Source organism: Haliotis asinina, chromosome 14 (genome assembly GCF_037392515.1).
Source record: "Haliotis asinina isolate JCU_RB_2024 chromosome 14, JCU_Hal_asi_v2, whole genome shotgun sequence".
Lineage (NCBI taxonomy): Eukaryota > Metazoa > Mollusca > Gastropoda > Lepetellida > Haliotidae > Haliotis > Haliotis asinina.
This window is the reverse complement of record NC_090293.1, coordinates 26,128,153-26,145,453: the sequence shown is the minus strand read 5'-3', so window position 1 is coordinate 26,145,453 and position 17,301 is coordinate 26,128,153. Positions and strand designations below refer to the sequence as shown.

Genomic DNA, 17,301 nt, shown 5'->3' with positions numbered 1-17,301 from the left:
TGACTTTTGAATGTATCATTGAAAATCACTGAGGTTGCCTGGTGTATGAAGAGTTAATTCGGCAGTCATCTTCTTCAAGGCATAAACATATCGTGTATTCATCTGCCCCTATTGCATGTAGACCCTAACATTGCAGCGCTCTTGAGAAAGAAGCGGGTTGTGTATACGAAGCCAGTGATGTTTCATGTGACCCCACCGTCTCTAGGACAGCCACGCTGACATCTGTAGGGTCAGCTATCACCGCGGACTCTTGTAGTGAGTATGATACACCCGTGAATGCCTTCATTCTGAAGATTGTATGTAAAAAACATTGATGGTAACGTAGATGAATTGTTTGTAAATAATTTAGACCAAAATGTTAACACGCGAGTTTTAAGATCAGCAGAAAATAGGACTCACCTTAAAGCACTAAAGTGGCGTGCTTATCTTCACAGGTAATACTCTACTCAGATATTGGATGTAAATAATTTGAAGGAACACTTTCTTTAAAAAATAACATATGCTATGGGAACATTATAAAGAAACATACCTCTACACATATCCTTTGTAACTGGTTGATATATCCATTTGGGGGATTCCCGTTTTTATATGGGTGTTGTCCTAAATAATCCCTAGTCCAGTGTCTGCAAAGGGGATGGGAGTGTCTGTCTAATGGGAGTGAATCATGCTGTAGGCTTGGCGCAATTCCTGATCGCGTAGCGCCCTAGTGTTGCCTCTCCAGTATATTTAACCCAGAAATCCCTTCCATAATGAGGAGCCGTCTAACGATTCCTTTGAATGATTCTGACCGTACCATATGCATGAGTTTATGAATCATAGTGATGACGTTTTCACAAGGGGAGACAGTATCCTGCTGCTCCCATACCCGGTTCCCCTCTACTTGGCACAAATCATTAACACACGCAAAGGCAGTGAAATGCTTATCTGCAAATAAACCCTCATCAACACGTGGTATAAATCAAAATCAGAAATTGGATTTGACATGAATCTCGTCATGAATTCATCCAGTCTGGACACATGCAATCCTATGAACCAGTTGAAGGCTTTGTGAGTTCCTGAATGTTGCCCTAGCCGTTTAAAACTATTGTCACTCACTAAGACATTTTCTGTCACACATTTCCAGCGGTACCCGGCACGTGCACGTGTCAGATCGCTTATGGGACCTCAACAGCTGCTGACTGCACGTAGGTGTTAACATGATAACAAGAACGGTGTTAATATACTTGACAAAAATAGTTAGGGATGCATGTAAATTTTGAAATTATGAATAATGATGTATTTATTCACTGACATACTGTTAAATTATCAGTCACAAAAATACCAATATCCCTAAGTTATTTTGTACAGTATATATTCAGTTTCCTAGTGACAATATACTGATAAGGGGACCCTGTGTGATACTAATTGCAGTGATCCCCTTTATATTCTTTCGTTTTTAATTGCAGTGCAGTTTCCATAAAATCCTGATAAAACTGAACTTAACGCACACGTGTGCTTTCACGTGTTCCCTTATTTGCTTCCGACGGTAATTTAGACTATTATGTATAATTGTAATACTTTCAGAACTGATTTATGGCGACATATGCGTAAAACTATTCTGACGATAAATCCTTAATGTTGCTATGGTTACAGGAAGAAATTCACGCTGATTGGATGTCTACAAACGACAGAGGATGATGGCTGCAGGGGCCATACCACCGTACAGACTCGAACCGCACTGGCTACAATGGTGGAGAACGCTGCCGCCTGTAGTAAGACACTTGATGTATACCAGGCACTGTCATCGTGATCACATTTGCCTTTTGTTATGCACAACACGTAATTTATACATTGTTGTACAATATTTGGAGTTGATGTGACCAAGGGTGGGTACGGTGGGTAGCCTAGTGGATAAAGAGTACGCTCCTATGCCGACACACAGGGTCGAGACCTCTTTCTAGTGATTTTTATTTTTTTTAACATTGCATACTATCTTTTGTAAGAACAACTAAAGTTTGCATTGTGTGTTCTTTTACAGCTAAGACAGCTGCATGCACGTGTCAAATCAATTATGCAAAGGCTGATGTGACCGGAGCAAACAAGTGTCTGTAAGTTATGTCTTTACCAATCCAGTGAATGTTAGCACTGACTGTATTATGACAGGAAAGCAGTTAATATTGTTTCAGCGACTAAAGGGATCGGGTGGTCAGACTCGGTGACTCGGTTGGCACATGTCATCGTATCCCAGTTGCTTAGATCGATTCTCTTGATGACAATCAATGGATTACCTGCTCCAGACTCGATTATGTAGAGACCACGGTCATTTGTCTGGAAAAGTGCGGCATTATACAGAAACTAAACAAACCACGGTCCAGGAAACAGTCGTTAGTTGAGATGTCAGGATTTTATATTTGTATTACAGACAATCAGTACAATGGGAAATTATTAAAAAATATGGAACGAAATCTTATCCATTGCTCTATATAACAAGAACACCGCTTGTATAAAATGACAGTTTCTTCAAACTTCATTACTCATTTCAATTATCGAATTTTAAAGATATGTTGGAGTAGCGACAAACTAACCAAAGTAATAGATGAACTCAATTTTTTTAAAAGTTTCAAATGACGTGAGAAGTTAAGTAAATAAACAAGCAGCCAAAGCAACTATAACAATTTATAGTGTTTGAAAGTGTTTGAAACAAAGGGAAAAAATCGGGCTTTAACTTTCGAAAATGAATTTCTAATTGCTTGAAAGGAAAAAATATATAATCACAGCAACGAAACAAAATCTCGAAGAGGAAAGAAATAATCGGATTGAAGTAATGATAAGTTTCGAATATTTAATGAATACTACGCTACCACTGTTTCTCCACTGGCGTTAAAACGTGACAGCCAGTGTATTTCCGTATTTGTGATTTGGAAATTGATCGTGCCACAAGTGTCATCATGCACTATAATTATGTTGACGTTCCAGGGAACAGAAGAAGCTTGCCGTATGTTTGGGAGCAACGGAAACAGATGGGTGCAACGGCGGGACGTCCCTCAGCCTCGCTGTCACAGCCGTCGGGGTCATCAACGGCATTGCAGGCTGCGCTCCCGGTCAGTCATAAACAGCATGATACGTATTTGTAAATCATGTACTTTAAAAAAAGTATTTGTATGGATGTGTAAGTGAATGTTATTTCTATGTACGATTGATGAAAATGAGACATAGCGGTGTCAATCCTTGAAATTGTGCATCACCACTTGCACTTCCTTATGAGTGTAGTTGTTTGTACAACTCTTGAAAGATGGTTGCATTGTGTACATGCTTGACGTGAAATTTGCTTGTGTACGATGTTCATTTTCAAACAAAAATAACACCGGCTAGAAACTAACACTAACAACTGTGTTTTCGTATGTAAGATCATTGGCAAAATTAATGGTCTACAGTGATATATCGACCTTCTAAAGTCCGTCAAAATGAAGAATGACACCCCATGTACATCTGTGGGGCTATTGCGTTGTCACGTGCATTCCATGTGTTGTGTTCAATACAGAGAAATGATGGTTAGTTCATAGGGTGTATTTTTTAAAATGTATTTTAACGTTTATACTCTCCAGACTGACATTTCAGCGTTCCCTACTTTGTTTATGGAGTATGGAGTGAGTGAGTGAGCAGACGAGTGAGTGAGTTTAAGTTACGTCGAAATTATTTCAGCCGTATTGTGTCTTCATGACATCGTACAGTTGTATGATAATTTCATACCTAAAATCTGTCAACAAACGAATGTACATTAAATAGATAATTACACATAATAATGATAAACAAATTACATACAATACAATCTAAAACTGCACTATAGATCACCAGGAGCTAACTTAGGGACCATTGGGTACCATTGGGACTTATGGTACCTCTGCTGTCTCCATGGTACCCCACTGGACGTACACCATCCTTGTAATTGTATATATCAAATCAAGGTCATCCTCCCCAGCATTAAGGACATATATCATATCACTGCAGCTGGGGCGATGGGGTAGCCTAGTGGTTAAACCGTTCGCTCGTCGTACCGAACACTTGGGTTTGATTCCCCACATGGGTACAATCTGTGGTGCGTATTTCTGGTGTCTCCTGCCGTGATGTCACTTGAGTATTGCTAGAAGTGGCGTAAAACTAAAGTCACTCTCATTTCAGCTGCCCAGACAACGTGTAAATGTGAACTGGATTATGCTGTTGCAAACAAGACGACTAGTGATGGCAAGTGCAGGTGAGTTTGTAGGCTAACCTTCAGACTCTGAATGCATATAACAAATGAACACATTAAAATTGACAAGGACCCCGCCGAGATGGGCGATACAGAATCTGACGAAACCTGGGGCTTCATGTCGGGGTTAGCAGTAGGGACAATAATTTGGTTCAGAGACTGTGAGACAGACTGTTGAGTGTGGCCCGGGGCTGGCCGTTTGTACGAGGGGCATAGAGGTGGTGCTGGGCATACAGTGACACAAGCGCAATATGAACACAGGAAAGATACCGAGAAGGGATCACATGAAAGCACTTCCTTTATGGTGTCCAGATTTCTTGACAAGCCATGCAATACAAGGTTTGAGGAAACCTTGGAAAAAATAAAGGAACACTTTTGCTTTCATGTGATCCCTTAATACTGTACGTTATGTTGCACATTGTTTTATTTATATCAATTCTTAAAATAATTATCTTTGGAAAAGTTGGATTATCTTGCTACAGTCCCTCTGTCAGTGTTTACCTCGATTGTTTTTCAGTGCTGCAAAGAACCTGATTCATTGCCTGACTTTCACCACCGATGCCGGATGTGCCCAAACCAGAGCTGCTGTGGCTTCTACTGCTCAAACTGCTATTGCTGACCTCGAAAGTGCTTCTGCCGGATCGTGTCGTACGAATACGTTTTATTTACTTTGTCATCATTCGTCATCAGTGTAATCTTAACTGTACCTTCACTGAAAGCAATTTTCTCAGAGCTTTTCGATGCTCCTGTTTTCACACACTCGAGTGTTAATACTGCGCTGTGATATAGACGGAATATTGCTGTTCATATATCAGACAGATTCAGTAGAAACGGACCACCGTTGCCCACGGTATCAATTAATGCACTGAAGGTCCTTGCTCTTGGGAAACAGAAGTTCAATATCTGAATGACACATATCATCGTATCCCAATCGATGTTTTATAATGCTGATCACTAGATTGTCTGGTCCAGACTCGATCATATTCAGACAGTCGCCATATAGTTGGAATATACTGAGTGCGGCGTAAAACGTAATTCACACAGTCACTCAAAACACTTGCCTCAAGATGTCAAAGAATGTAGTATGACAGTCATATACTGGAAACGGCGTCTGCAACACCTTCCGCACTTCTGTTTCAGCTTTAACAAGTAGCTGCACATGTCAGCAGACGTTTGTGACGGCCACCAGCTTCAGCAACGACGCCGAGAAATGCCTGTAAGTTCCAGAACTACGTCAACCTACAGGAACAGTATCCCTAAAATCCTTTGATCTTTATTAATACCATAATCTTTGTACGACCATTTGTCACGGTTTGTCGTCACGCCGATTTCCCACATGGGTACAAGATGTCAAGCCCATTCCTGTTGTCCCTGCCGTGATATTGTTGGAATATTGCGTAGCGTAGAACATCTCACCCGTTATCACTGTTTGATATGGCAGCAGGGGTACTGACAACCAGCAGGCATACTACAATTCAGTGATTACGGGTTCGAATGCTGGTTCTCGCTAATACGTTTTCCGGGTTTGTCAATAATGACCTCATGCACATGTGTTTGTCGTGTGAAATACTATTCACAGGGGCTCTTGGCTTGCTCCCCTGGTGTGATTGACACACGTCGTCGTATCCCAAATGCTTAAATCGATACTCATGCTGTTGATCAATCAATTTCGGGTAATTTACAAACCGCCCCATATAGCTTCGAAAATAGCTGCGTTATATAATGAACGAACATACAATTGAACAAGATCGATAAATATTATTTGTTTTAGGATTTTCATACGTTAGAGGTAATACGATAGATTAATGATCCAACAGATATGGTGAAAGATGTGACATCTTTATAAATAGAATTTAATTGATAATAAATTAATGATTTCTACGTAGTTTCTGTTTGGATATATATTATGATAAATGCTGTGACATCGTTGTAAACGGAATTCATTGATGATAAACTGATGACTTGTTCCGATTGGAAATTATATGAAAAATGATGTGACATCTTTATAAACAGAATTTATTGAAGATCAGTTGATGATCTTTACATAGCTTCCGATAGGGATGTATGATACATCATGTGACATGTGACAGAGAAATTGTTGATGATAAATTGATAACTACTACAGAGCTTCCGATTGGTGTATATGTTATAAATGATGCGACATCTTTAGAAACAGAAATTATTGATGATAAGTTGGAGATGTTTACATAGCTTCTCATTGGGATATATGATAAATTATGTGACATCGTTATAAACAGAACTTATTGAAGATCAGCTGATGATCTTCACATAACTTCCGATTGAGATATATGCAATAAATGAGGCGACATCTTAGAAACAGAAATTATTGATGATAAACTGTTTACATAGCTTCTAATTGGGATATATAATAAATCATGTTATAAACAGAGAGTACAAGAAGCTAGCAGTTTGTCTGGGGAACAACAACGATGTTGCCTGTGATGGGTCCACAAGCAAGAATGCCCTTGTGACATCTGTGGAAGCTAAGGCTAAAGAAATTGCCAGCTGCGCTACAGGTATGGGCCGAGTGTCGAGTCAATTATAGCAGTGTTTAAAACAGAAAAAATATAGTTGAAGACTGTGCATTTGTTGTGAAAACGCCCCATAGCCTTGATGTTGAACAGTAGTCGTACGATAATTTCATCGGCCATTAGGTTGAATGACCTGTCTTCGATAGTAGTATATACTGTTCGTGTCATAACTGATCACTGGCTCATTGCTTTGCTCGGGCATGAATGCGATCATGCGTAGTTTTCCTATCGAATCAGGAAAGACCTGAATTTAGGTAGGTATTGCATTGATCAAGTTAAGTAGAAGTTTTTAAATGTACCTTTAGCCACTTTCGAATGTACTTTTGTAAGTTGTATATGGTCTTGAAAACTATGATTGGTTTTGCAAATTTGGCCACGTGGAATGGTGGAAGTTTTCGGAAACAGTTGTTTTGCTTTGATGTCTTGAATATAATTAAACACACCTCCTACAAAATATAGAGCCACTGAGCTTTCCAGAGTAGATAGTCAGATTGCATGCAGGTGCCATTTATCTCCAACGTGTTGTTGTTGTGAAAATGCTATCAATCTTCTTGATATCGTTCTAATCTCGGTGGGTGTTCACATATATGAACGTGTGATGTCAAATGTGAACATGTGTAAAATGTACTGTATGTATATCCATTTGTGTACTCCAGCATTCTCTCCATACATCGACGTGTGACGTGAAATGTGAACATGTGTATTATATGTCTAGCCATGCATGTTCTCCAGTGCGCTCTTCATCTATCAACCTGTGATGTGAAATGTAAGACATATGTATTATATATATCCTTGTCTGTTTTACAGGGCTTTCTTCATCTACTTGTCAGTGTGAAATCAACTACGCTAAAACGGATACCAGCGACAACGCCAAAAAGTGCACGTATGTTTTTTTAACACATTTGCTGGTATAAAGTAAGTACATGTGTACGTCTAGCGTTTCATACAAAAATGAAAATACAAAAATACAGTATTCCCCTCACAATTACAAATGAAACCACTCTTTCGACATTTTTGTTTGTTATTATTGTAGCATGACCCCCTGGTCCTGTTAGTCATAACACTGGTAAAACAGGAAATAACGCTCAATGCCATATTCTACTGTGGCATCACAAGTTACAATGGCGAAAAAGATCTAATGGTTTGCGGATCAAAGTTATAAGTTTATATAATCATAACACTTGATAACATTTCAGCCTTTACATGTTTGATGAAAGTCTAAACGTGCATCACATGTAAATATTAAATAATACTGGCATATAAAACAAGCACACGGTTGTACATTTATTTTTTTCCCAGCGCCTACAACAAAATGCTGACCTGCATGTTCAGTTCTACTGGCGCTTCTTGTGTGGGAACGGCAAAGACAACGTTTGTGACGACAATCGACACCAATGTGAAATCAACATCCCTAAACTGTACAGGTACATAGAAACCGTCAATGATTCTACTCCATGAGGGTCATTTAGTTATATTGTTTCGTGTTTTAGGTATTTCCGTCTGGCCACGTGAACACCATGACTGACTCCACGACAATATTCTATTCTTTCCAGCTCAAACTGCTGAATGTACATGTGCTGTTGCATACGCCAAAGTAGACTTTGCCTCCGCTACTAACGCTGCCAAATGCAGGTAAAACGAATGCTATTACTCCAGAATATAGACGAGAATTTCTGCTAAATGGCGGTTCAGTTGATTCTATTGCCTCACTATATACCGTGTCTGGCTGTAAGTGAGTCAGCATTAGAATATTTTTTATAAACTGGGTTGAAGTCATTTTATCTTGATCATTTGCAATCTATGCAATTTTAATCTATCCCATAGACAGCCATGTTAAACCTTATAATTGTGTAAAATATGTGTTGTTTAAATAATTACAGTTTTCATAATATAATCATCGGAAAATTGAATGGAAATTGTATGTATGTAGCTGAAATGATTTCCCAGCTGGTAGATAGGTTTTGAAAGCAGTTCGACCGGAACTAAATTTATGAAAATTATTCTTGCACGAGTTAATTACATGCAATTCTATGGGAATTTTAGTAATGATGAATCAATTTTGGCCGGGCGCTGTAGACAAGAACCGCGCTAAATGGAGGTTCGGCTGATTCTGTTGCCCCACGTTATAGACAAGAACCGCGCTAAATGGATGTTCAGCTGATTCTGTTGCCCAACGATATAGACAAGAACCGCGCGATATATACTAGTGCCACTGCTAACCCTTCTAAATGCAGAAACAATTGATGCTATTACTGCAGGATATAGACTAGAAACTGTATATTTTCAAAATTTGATCTTGATATATTTTTATCTGTGAAGTGCTGCGCAAGACTTACTGGGGTGTATGTCTGGGAAGACGGGTACTGGCTGTGACGGGGTGCAGACGTCTACGACACTCTTGTCAACAGCCGAGAACACCATTACACTTGCAGTTGCAGCAGGAACAAATTGCAGTGAGTACGATGTCGTCGTATGTTGTTTTCTGACACTGCGCACTAAGATCCAAGTATTGAACACTGCAGGTACGTAACCTACCAGACAAGCGATTGATTGACATGAGTTTTGATCAAAGCAGGGATGTACGCAAACTCGCAAACTGTATCATAGAATCGCACCGCCCGATCCATTTAGTCGCTACTTACCACCAGTGAAGTCCGAGACGTCATTTTCTATAATAAAATATTATTATCGGATATTTACATAGCGCACATATCCAGGTAACTAGTACGTGCTCATATTTTTTCTCGATCATATTATCAATCACAAAACTCTTACAGTCACTAGGCGCACGGGCTTTCTCATTCTTACACGTTATCACAGCACTTTGTCCAGGTTTACTGCACGTTGCTGTACCCGCAATTAGGTGTATGCTCGTATTCACGTGGCCACCATCTGATCATCTACCAACGGATTCGTGAGTTCTTTTAAGTGCACAGGGTTTTGTACTGTAAACTGGGGGTTGTGACAACACTGGAAGAGTCTCACTCCAAAACGGTCACAAGCGAGCTCGATCCCAAAACCACAAGCGAACTGGATCACTTGCCTGGCGCCCATGGTCGCACCGCATGTAAAACATTTATTTGTTTTCATTTTCTATATATTTGAAAAATATAAATCTGATCGTGCTGGTCGTTTCGGATCACACGTATTCGCAGGAACACTATGTCGAAAATGCTATTGATTTGTAACGTAATTTACATATCTCAAGTTTTATTACCTAGCCGGTATCTTGCTTTCTGTGTGTCAAACTGAGTTTGATTTATGTAACACACTGGTATATATGAAGGTTCAAGTGCAGGTTAAATCTGAATTTAACACAGGATTCATCTTCAGGTGACTGGCATTGGCACAGATCACAAATACTTTCTGTTTAGGGCACATCGGCATCTAAGCATTGGCTAGATTAATGAGTGGATGGGTTTAGTTTAGTTATTAGTCACCAATATTCTAGCTATGTGGTCCAGACAATCCAGTGATCAACAGCATGAGCATCGATCTACGCAACTGTACGATGACATGTTGCAGCCGAGTCAGCCAGCCTGACCATCCGATCCCGTTATTAACCTCTCACGACACGCATAGTTTAACTGAATGGAGATCAGTTCTAACCCGTACCTTCACGAGTCGGCTAAACTGATAGAAGTGACAGGGTGTCATTGCGTTGTCACTTACTTAACTATTACTTTTTGAAGTTTTTTGATAGAGGACATGAACATGAACTCTTACTTTTATGACATTTCATTACTTTCCAATTTTCGTTTCTTTTGCTATTCAGTATATATTGATCTGATTGTATTTGTGCGTTCGTAAGTACCACAAAGGTAGAATAAATCAGCACCACTATGTAAATCTACATCACTCTGACACACCATGGTGCATCTGAAAGTACTTAAAGGGGCTCAGGTCATCTAACTACCATACAATGGAAGCTGTGAAAACCGGCATGTGTCCAATCCGGCAAGGTGTCAACACCAGCATAAATCTCAGTCCCGTCTGTGGCTTGAACATTTATCATCAGCTCTACTATCCGGCACGTTGTCTAAACTGGATTATTTCTTCAGTCACGATGAGTGCCGCTTTAGACAGCTTCCACTGTAAATAGATTCAAATCATTGAAGGCAGGTTTGCTGAAGTGATGTTTGTACGTTTCCAGCACTGACTGATAGCTGCAAGTGTGAAGTACTGTTTGGCAAAGCTGATTCAACGAATGATGCCGCTTACTGCTCGTAAGTAGAATCAACAGTCATCACACTGAGATCCCCATTTCATCCCCGCGTTGACATCATTGAGCAATGGAAATAACACTACCCACAATTAAGTCATCGTCCTGAAGTTATCCTACCACTGAACAACGGGGAAAAAACTACCCGCAATTAATCATCATCCTAGCGTTGTCTGACCATTCAGCATCGGAAATAACAAACACTACCAACAATTAAATCATCGTACCACCGTTATCCGTTAACTGAGCAGTGGAAATAACAAATGCTACCCACAATTGAATCATCGTCCACCGTTATTCAACCATTGAGCAGCGGAAAGAACAAATACTACCCACAACCAAATCATTATCCCAGTATTGTCTGACCATTGTTCAACGGAAATAACAAACACTACCCATAATTAAATCATCATCACAGCTTCATTCCACCACTGAGCAACGGAAGTAACAAACACTACCCACTACTTACTGCTCGTAAGTAGAATCAACAGTCATCATACTGAGATCACCATTTCATCCCAGCGTTGTCCGTCCATTGAACAACGGAAATAACAAACACTACCCACAAATAAATCATCGTTCCATCGTTATTCGATCATTGAGGAACGGAAATAACAAACAGTACCCACAACTAAATCATCATCCCAGCGTTTTGTCCAATCGGGGAGCAACGCAATTAACAAGTGTTACGATTTTTATGCATTTTGTGAGAATACGGTCTACATTGGACACATTTATCAGTTCTCACCGTTTGACCTACAGGTCCCTCCTTATTCACGCACCTTCCCCATATCCAAGCCCTCACCCATCCTACTGGTCCAAATTGTATGATTTCAGGGCTGGCTTGAACTACTTTGCCTGTCTCAGTGTGGCCACTGACGTCGGCTGTTCTGGAACCACCAACGATGCTCTTAAAAAAGAAGCATTGGCGAAGGTTATAACCATAAAAGGCTGTGGTAGGTGGTTCAATGAATGTGCCAAATCGTTACTAATAAATGATCAGCTTAAGTAGATTTCTATTTCACCATCAGCGCAGAAAGACATTTTCCATCCGGAAACAAACTTGTCTGGGAATGTTATAGTTCTAATTAGAAACAGCTCTAGTCGTCATTTTTATCTCTGAAAACGAACATTCTTTTCTACATTGTTAATGACTTTCTAGAAGTTTATTGGTTCTTAAGGAAATGACTTTATTGATGTCAATTGATTGTTGACATGTCGATATAGATTTTTGTTACTAAACTAAACTACAACTACGTCATGTGACTTACATATGCATGGTAAATTGTGACAAGCAACAGAAATTAACAAGACAGGTATAGAAGCTGTAGAGTTAGAGACTGCATAGGGAAAGTAATCGAGTCTTTGTTCAGCATCGTCAGCATCAATCTAAACAGCTAGGGTGCGATGACGTGTCTACAAATTTAGCGAGCCTGACCACCATTTGTCTCCTCTTCCGAATATTGCTGAGTGCGGCGTAAAACTAAACTCACCCAAAACTCATCTTCCGACCTACATAGATTGCTGTAAACCAGATCTAACCCTGATCTTCACAGGTCAATTACAAGAATCTGTTGCTTGAGTGCAACACAGGGCTTTACGACTGGTCGTAACGCTATAGCTTATTTGTCTACGAATGTTGTAGTGTTACGAACCTTTTGTGTCTCTTGACCCACACCATTAGATCAGTCATCTGCATCTTCATTCTGAACTACTGGTTACCTTTTACCTGCTGTTGTTAGTTTCAATCCACTCTAATACAACATACCATGCATGTATACTGCTCATCACCCGGTTGTGCTCACTCCAGCTTAACTGTCCGTGTCAGAATCTGCATCGAAAGGTAGCGTAAAGGTGCAATCGAGATGGGGAGGAACGTTTATTATGGATAGACAACTTCTTTATTGTAATAGACGAAACGAGACGTTTCGTTGAGAAAAAATGTTTTCAAGCAAATGGTGATAGCCACAAAACGTGTGCCTCTGCGTCATGCCAGCTTCGATGTTAAGAAAAACGTCCGGAATATACAAACGATATGTTTTGGGGAAACTTTGCTGGGATTTGTCTGCATCTCCTTATACAAGACATGTCCTGAAATGTATGTATGTGTTCATTATGAGAAAATATTTATGTGTGCATTCGTGCGTGTGGGTGCGTGTGCGTGTGCGTGTGCGTGTGCGTGCTCGTGTGGAGCTAAATGACAAACGTTTCAGTTTGCTGTACCAGTCATGAAATGTAAGTCCAGAACGAGTTTGTTCATCATTTACCAATAGCAAGTACTTTACTCACGCAATAGGGAATAAGGCGTACGCCTCCCAGCAGCTATTCACATCGTATATCCGTGTCTTAGATACATTTCTAATCTGCCATTAATACTTTCTTACATCCAATCAACATTATCCTTACTTGTTGCACTGCTAGTCAATTTGCACGTGGAGAGGTTCACAAATATGATAGGATGGGTATCAGCCCTCTTGCTTGATATTTGATATTTATTTCACCTTAATTAATCGATTAATGCTTCTTTGAACGGAAAACGTTCTTCTTGTGTTACAATACAGTCATACGTATTTGCTTTAGTATGTATGTTAAATGTTTGTAATAGTTGTGAAAAAGACAAATCATCAAAAGATGCTTAAATTGTAAGGCGTTGACAATTTCCCTTCTACTACTGTGCTGTTCCTTGTATTTATCACGTCATGTATTCCATACATAATACTTTCCATCCTTGAGCAACATTATTGTGTTTATTACCTCAGCGCTAAGCCCATGTTATTTATAAGTATTTATCAAGTCATGTATTCCATACATAATAGACCCGTGAAGGTCCCGGGGTAGAATAGGCCTTCAGCAACCCATGCTTGCCATAAAAGGTGACTATGCTTGTCTTAAGAGGCGACTAACGGGATCGGGTGGTCAGACTAGCTGACTTGGTTGACACATGTCATCGGTTCCCAGTTGCGCAGATCGATGCTCATGTTGTTGATCACTGGATTGTCTGGTCCAGACTCGATTATTTACAGACCGTCGCCATATAGCTGGAATATTGCTAAGCGCGACGTAAAACTAAACTCACTCACTCACTCACTCATACATAATACTTTCCAACATTCTTGTGTTTATTATCTCAGCGCTAAGGCTACGTCATTTACTAGTATTCATCAAGTCAAGTATTTCATGCATAATACTTCCCATCCTACACACTACCAGTGTGTGTATTATCACAGTGTTCATAGGGTATGTTATTTGTTAGTGTTCATCAAGTCATGCATTTCATGCATAATACTTTCCAGTCTACAGAAACATCATTGTGTATAACCTCAGTGTACCTGGAGTATGTTGTATATAGATATGCATTAGGTAATTTATTCCATGCATAATACTTTCCAGTCTACAGAAACATCATTGTGTATAACCTCAGTGTACCTGGAGTATGTTGTATATAGATATGCATTAGGTAATTTATTCCATGCATAATACTTTCCAGTCTACAGAAACATCATTGTGTATAACCTCAGTGTACCTGGAGTATGTTGTATATAGATATGCATTAGGTAATTTATTCCATGCATAATACTTTCCAGTCTACAGAAACATCATTGTGTATAACCTCAGTGTACCTGGAGTATGTTGTATATAGATATGCATTAGGTAATTTATTCCATGCATAATACTTTCCACCCTACAGCATAATATGTGTTCATGGGCGATATTATATATAAGTATTCATCACGTCATATATTTCATTCATAATACTTTCCATCCACCAGCAACATGTTGTTTATTACCTCAGTGTTCATGGGCTATGTTATTTATAAGTATTCAACACGTCACGTATTCCATGCATAATATTTTACATATTTTTTTCGTAATGTCCCTCAGATCTGATATAATCTCGCTTCCTTGGGCAGTTATCTAAATAATATGCCTCTGCCCCCGAACTTTGAATTATTAATGGATTATCACTTGATTTGATTCATCTCTGAATATTGTTGTGAAATATGACATTCTTGACAATTTCCAACACGTATAGTGCCGCCACCCGAGATTTTTAAACGGAGGTTTTATCCACTGAACATGAAGGATCGCTGTTAAAAGTAAGATTGTTTCTCGATATTAAAAGTGTGTTTCTCTTAAGATGGATAGCGCGGGCAGAGCGAATGCAGGGCACGGGTAGTGCTTGGGAAGCACGTGCATTACTCTTGCAAGGCGAGACGTCGACTGCCAGTCTCATCCCACTTGATTTCTTCAGTGAATACCAAATATTGGAATTATATCTAAATTATATATCTTCTAGAAGCTGGACAAAACATGACCAGTGGGTATTATGTGAAAAGTAAACCCTGTTCCTTTGGGAAATGCCAACGGGAAGTGAGCTTACATCGGCCCTTGGGCACTTCCCGCGGGGCGGGCTTACTTTTCAATAATCCGGATGATGTTGTATCCTACCCATCACGTCAAGGATTCCATGCATAATGCTTTCCATCCTACAGCAATACCATTGTGTTTATCACCCCAGTGCCCATGGACTGTGCTATTTTGTTGTATTTATCGTGCCATTTATTCCACGGATATTGTTTCCATTTGACAGCATTGCCAGACACGTGTCAGTGTCAGCAGACCTTCACCACTAGCGTCGCTGCCAACGCATCTCAAGAATGTAGGTACGTCAACATCATGACTGGTATTGACTTGACTCTTGGTACCAAAGGAAAGAACACTTTAACTCGAGGGCTGCCTCGCTGCCTTTCGATTTCAACCCCTAAGAGTTTCTTATGCATCTATTTGGGTACATCACTGCTGGATGAGGCTGACGTAACTCAAATACTGTCCAAAATCACTAGCTTTACGGCGTAATTTCACAATGTCATTCGCTAGAAGTATTAAATTCCTTGGAGTAAACATAACTCATGACAATAAGTCATCTGGCTTGGATTTAAAGCTTGTCTGTGGAGGGATCAGAGGAAAAAATCATTTGTTTACTTAAATCAGAATGCTTGCTGGAAGGAACAGGCATGTCTGTTCCAAATTAGTCCGGTGATGATATATTCAATTGTAGCTTTGAAAAAGGGGTTCCCTTGACTTAAGACTTTTTAACTGTGTCTAGATATGCACTGAACGCCCTCTCCTGTTTGTCTGCAACCACATCAGAAAGTTGTGACAAAACACAGACACAGTCACAGGTCGCCAGTGATTTTAAAGCCAAGGTGGCAAATCTGTCATCATCAAGCTGTTGTAAGTATTAATCATATACATATGTAATCTGAAATTTTGAAAGTCAAGTTATTGTACACTGCAGATATGTTAAAATACCGACCTATGTCTTTGCCGACCAGACCCTAAGATTTTACATATTTTTTACACTAGAGAAAATGCCACTTTGACATTGTGCATGAATGTTTCACACTTGTAAGTTTTGATATTCTGTTAGAAATAAGGTGTTAACCTCCACAGAAATCAAGGAGTTTGGGACATTAAATAAAATGTAAAAGCAACACCTGCCTGACCCGTATGTTGTTTTGAAAAGTGATAGGAAGCAAGAGTATGCCCTTTGTTTGGACAAACAGTAATTTGATAATAGACAGTCAGTAGGCGAATTTTTCTCAGCTACATCAGCAAAATCACATATGTCTATAAAATCTAAACTGTGATCCTGAATATGCTTAGATTATAAGACGATGACATAATAGTGTTCAGCCCGGTAAGTAGACGGGGGAAAGTCATGGGAGAACAACTAATAGCATATAGCAGTAGCTAACACCCGCAGTAACAAGAACATCTTACCAGTAGGAGTTATTCCCCCTTATAGCCCCTCATGATCTACAAGAAAAGTAACACATCTGTGCGTTCTCTCCCTTTCAAAATAAAGCCAGTTTACCAGGCTAACAGAACTGAAAAATGCATTATGTTAAAATCGCATTAATTTCTGATTTTTTTATTTGCATGTTCTCTTTGTTATTTTTTTAGACCAGACAGAGACTTGTAAGTGCCAGATAGCGTACGCTACAGCCGACACAACGTCATCATCTACTAAATGCTCGTACGTACACAGCAACCAGAATTAAACAAGTTTAAACTCAGGTCTTGAGTTAGTGGACCCGTGAAGGGCCAGGGGTAAAACTAAACTCACTCACTCACTCTTGAGTTTGTGAGTGGGTTTAATTTTACGTCGCATTCAGCAATATTATGACGGCGGTCGTAGGTCTTAATATTGACCTAGTGTGTAGTTGAGACGATGTGTCTGCGTAATGTTTTACTCGTACTCCTGGTTTCATGACTGATTTACAATGAACCCAACG

General features: G+C 39.6%; 1 protein-coding gene across 1 annotated transcript in view; it reads left to right on the top strand.

Annotated features, from left to right (window-relative positions):
• The window catches only part of LOC137261715 (serine-rich adhesin for platelets-like), a 114,162-nt gene that overhangs the window by 93,730 nt on the left and 3,131 nt on the right, over positions 1-17,301 (top strand). The window contains exons 85-102 of the mRNA XM_067799499.1: positions 137-255; positions 1,124-1,184; positions 1,633-1,751; positions 2,018-2,087; positions 2,956-3,080; positions 4,159-4,231; positions 4,746-4,876; positions 5,369-5,444; positions 6,638-6,765; positions 7,588-7,663; positions 8,080-8,204; positions 8,334-8,412; positions 9,100-9,233; positions 10,934-11,006; positions 11,840-11,958; positions 15,594-15,666; positions 16,110-16,237; positions 16,970-17,042. Coding sequence (XP_067655600.1) covers positions 137-255; positions 1,124-1,184; positions 1,633-1,751; positions 2,018-2,087; positions 2,956-3,080; positions 4,159-4,231; positions 4,746-4,876; positions 5,369-5,444; positions 6,638-6,765; positions 7,588-7,663; positions 8,080-8,204; positions 8,334-8,412; positions 9,100-9,233; positions 10,934-11,006; positions 11,840-11,958; positions 15,594-15,666; positions 16,110-16,237; positions 16,970-17,042 — 1,782 coding nt within the window. The remainder of the gene's footprint in view (positions 1-136; positions 256-1,123; positions 1,185-1,632; positions 1,752-2,017; positions 2,088-2,955; positions 3,081-4,158; positions 4,232-4,745; positions 4,877-5,368; positions 5,445-6,637; positions 6,766-7,587; positions 7,664-8,079; positions 8,205-8,333; positions 8,413-9,099; positions 9,234-10,933; positions 11,007-11,839; positions 11,959-15,593; positions 15,667-16,109; positions 16,238-16,969; positions 17,043-17,301) is intronic.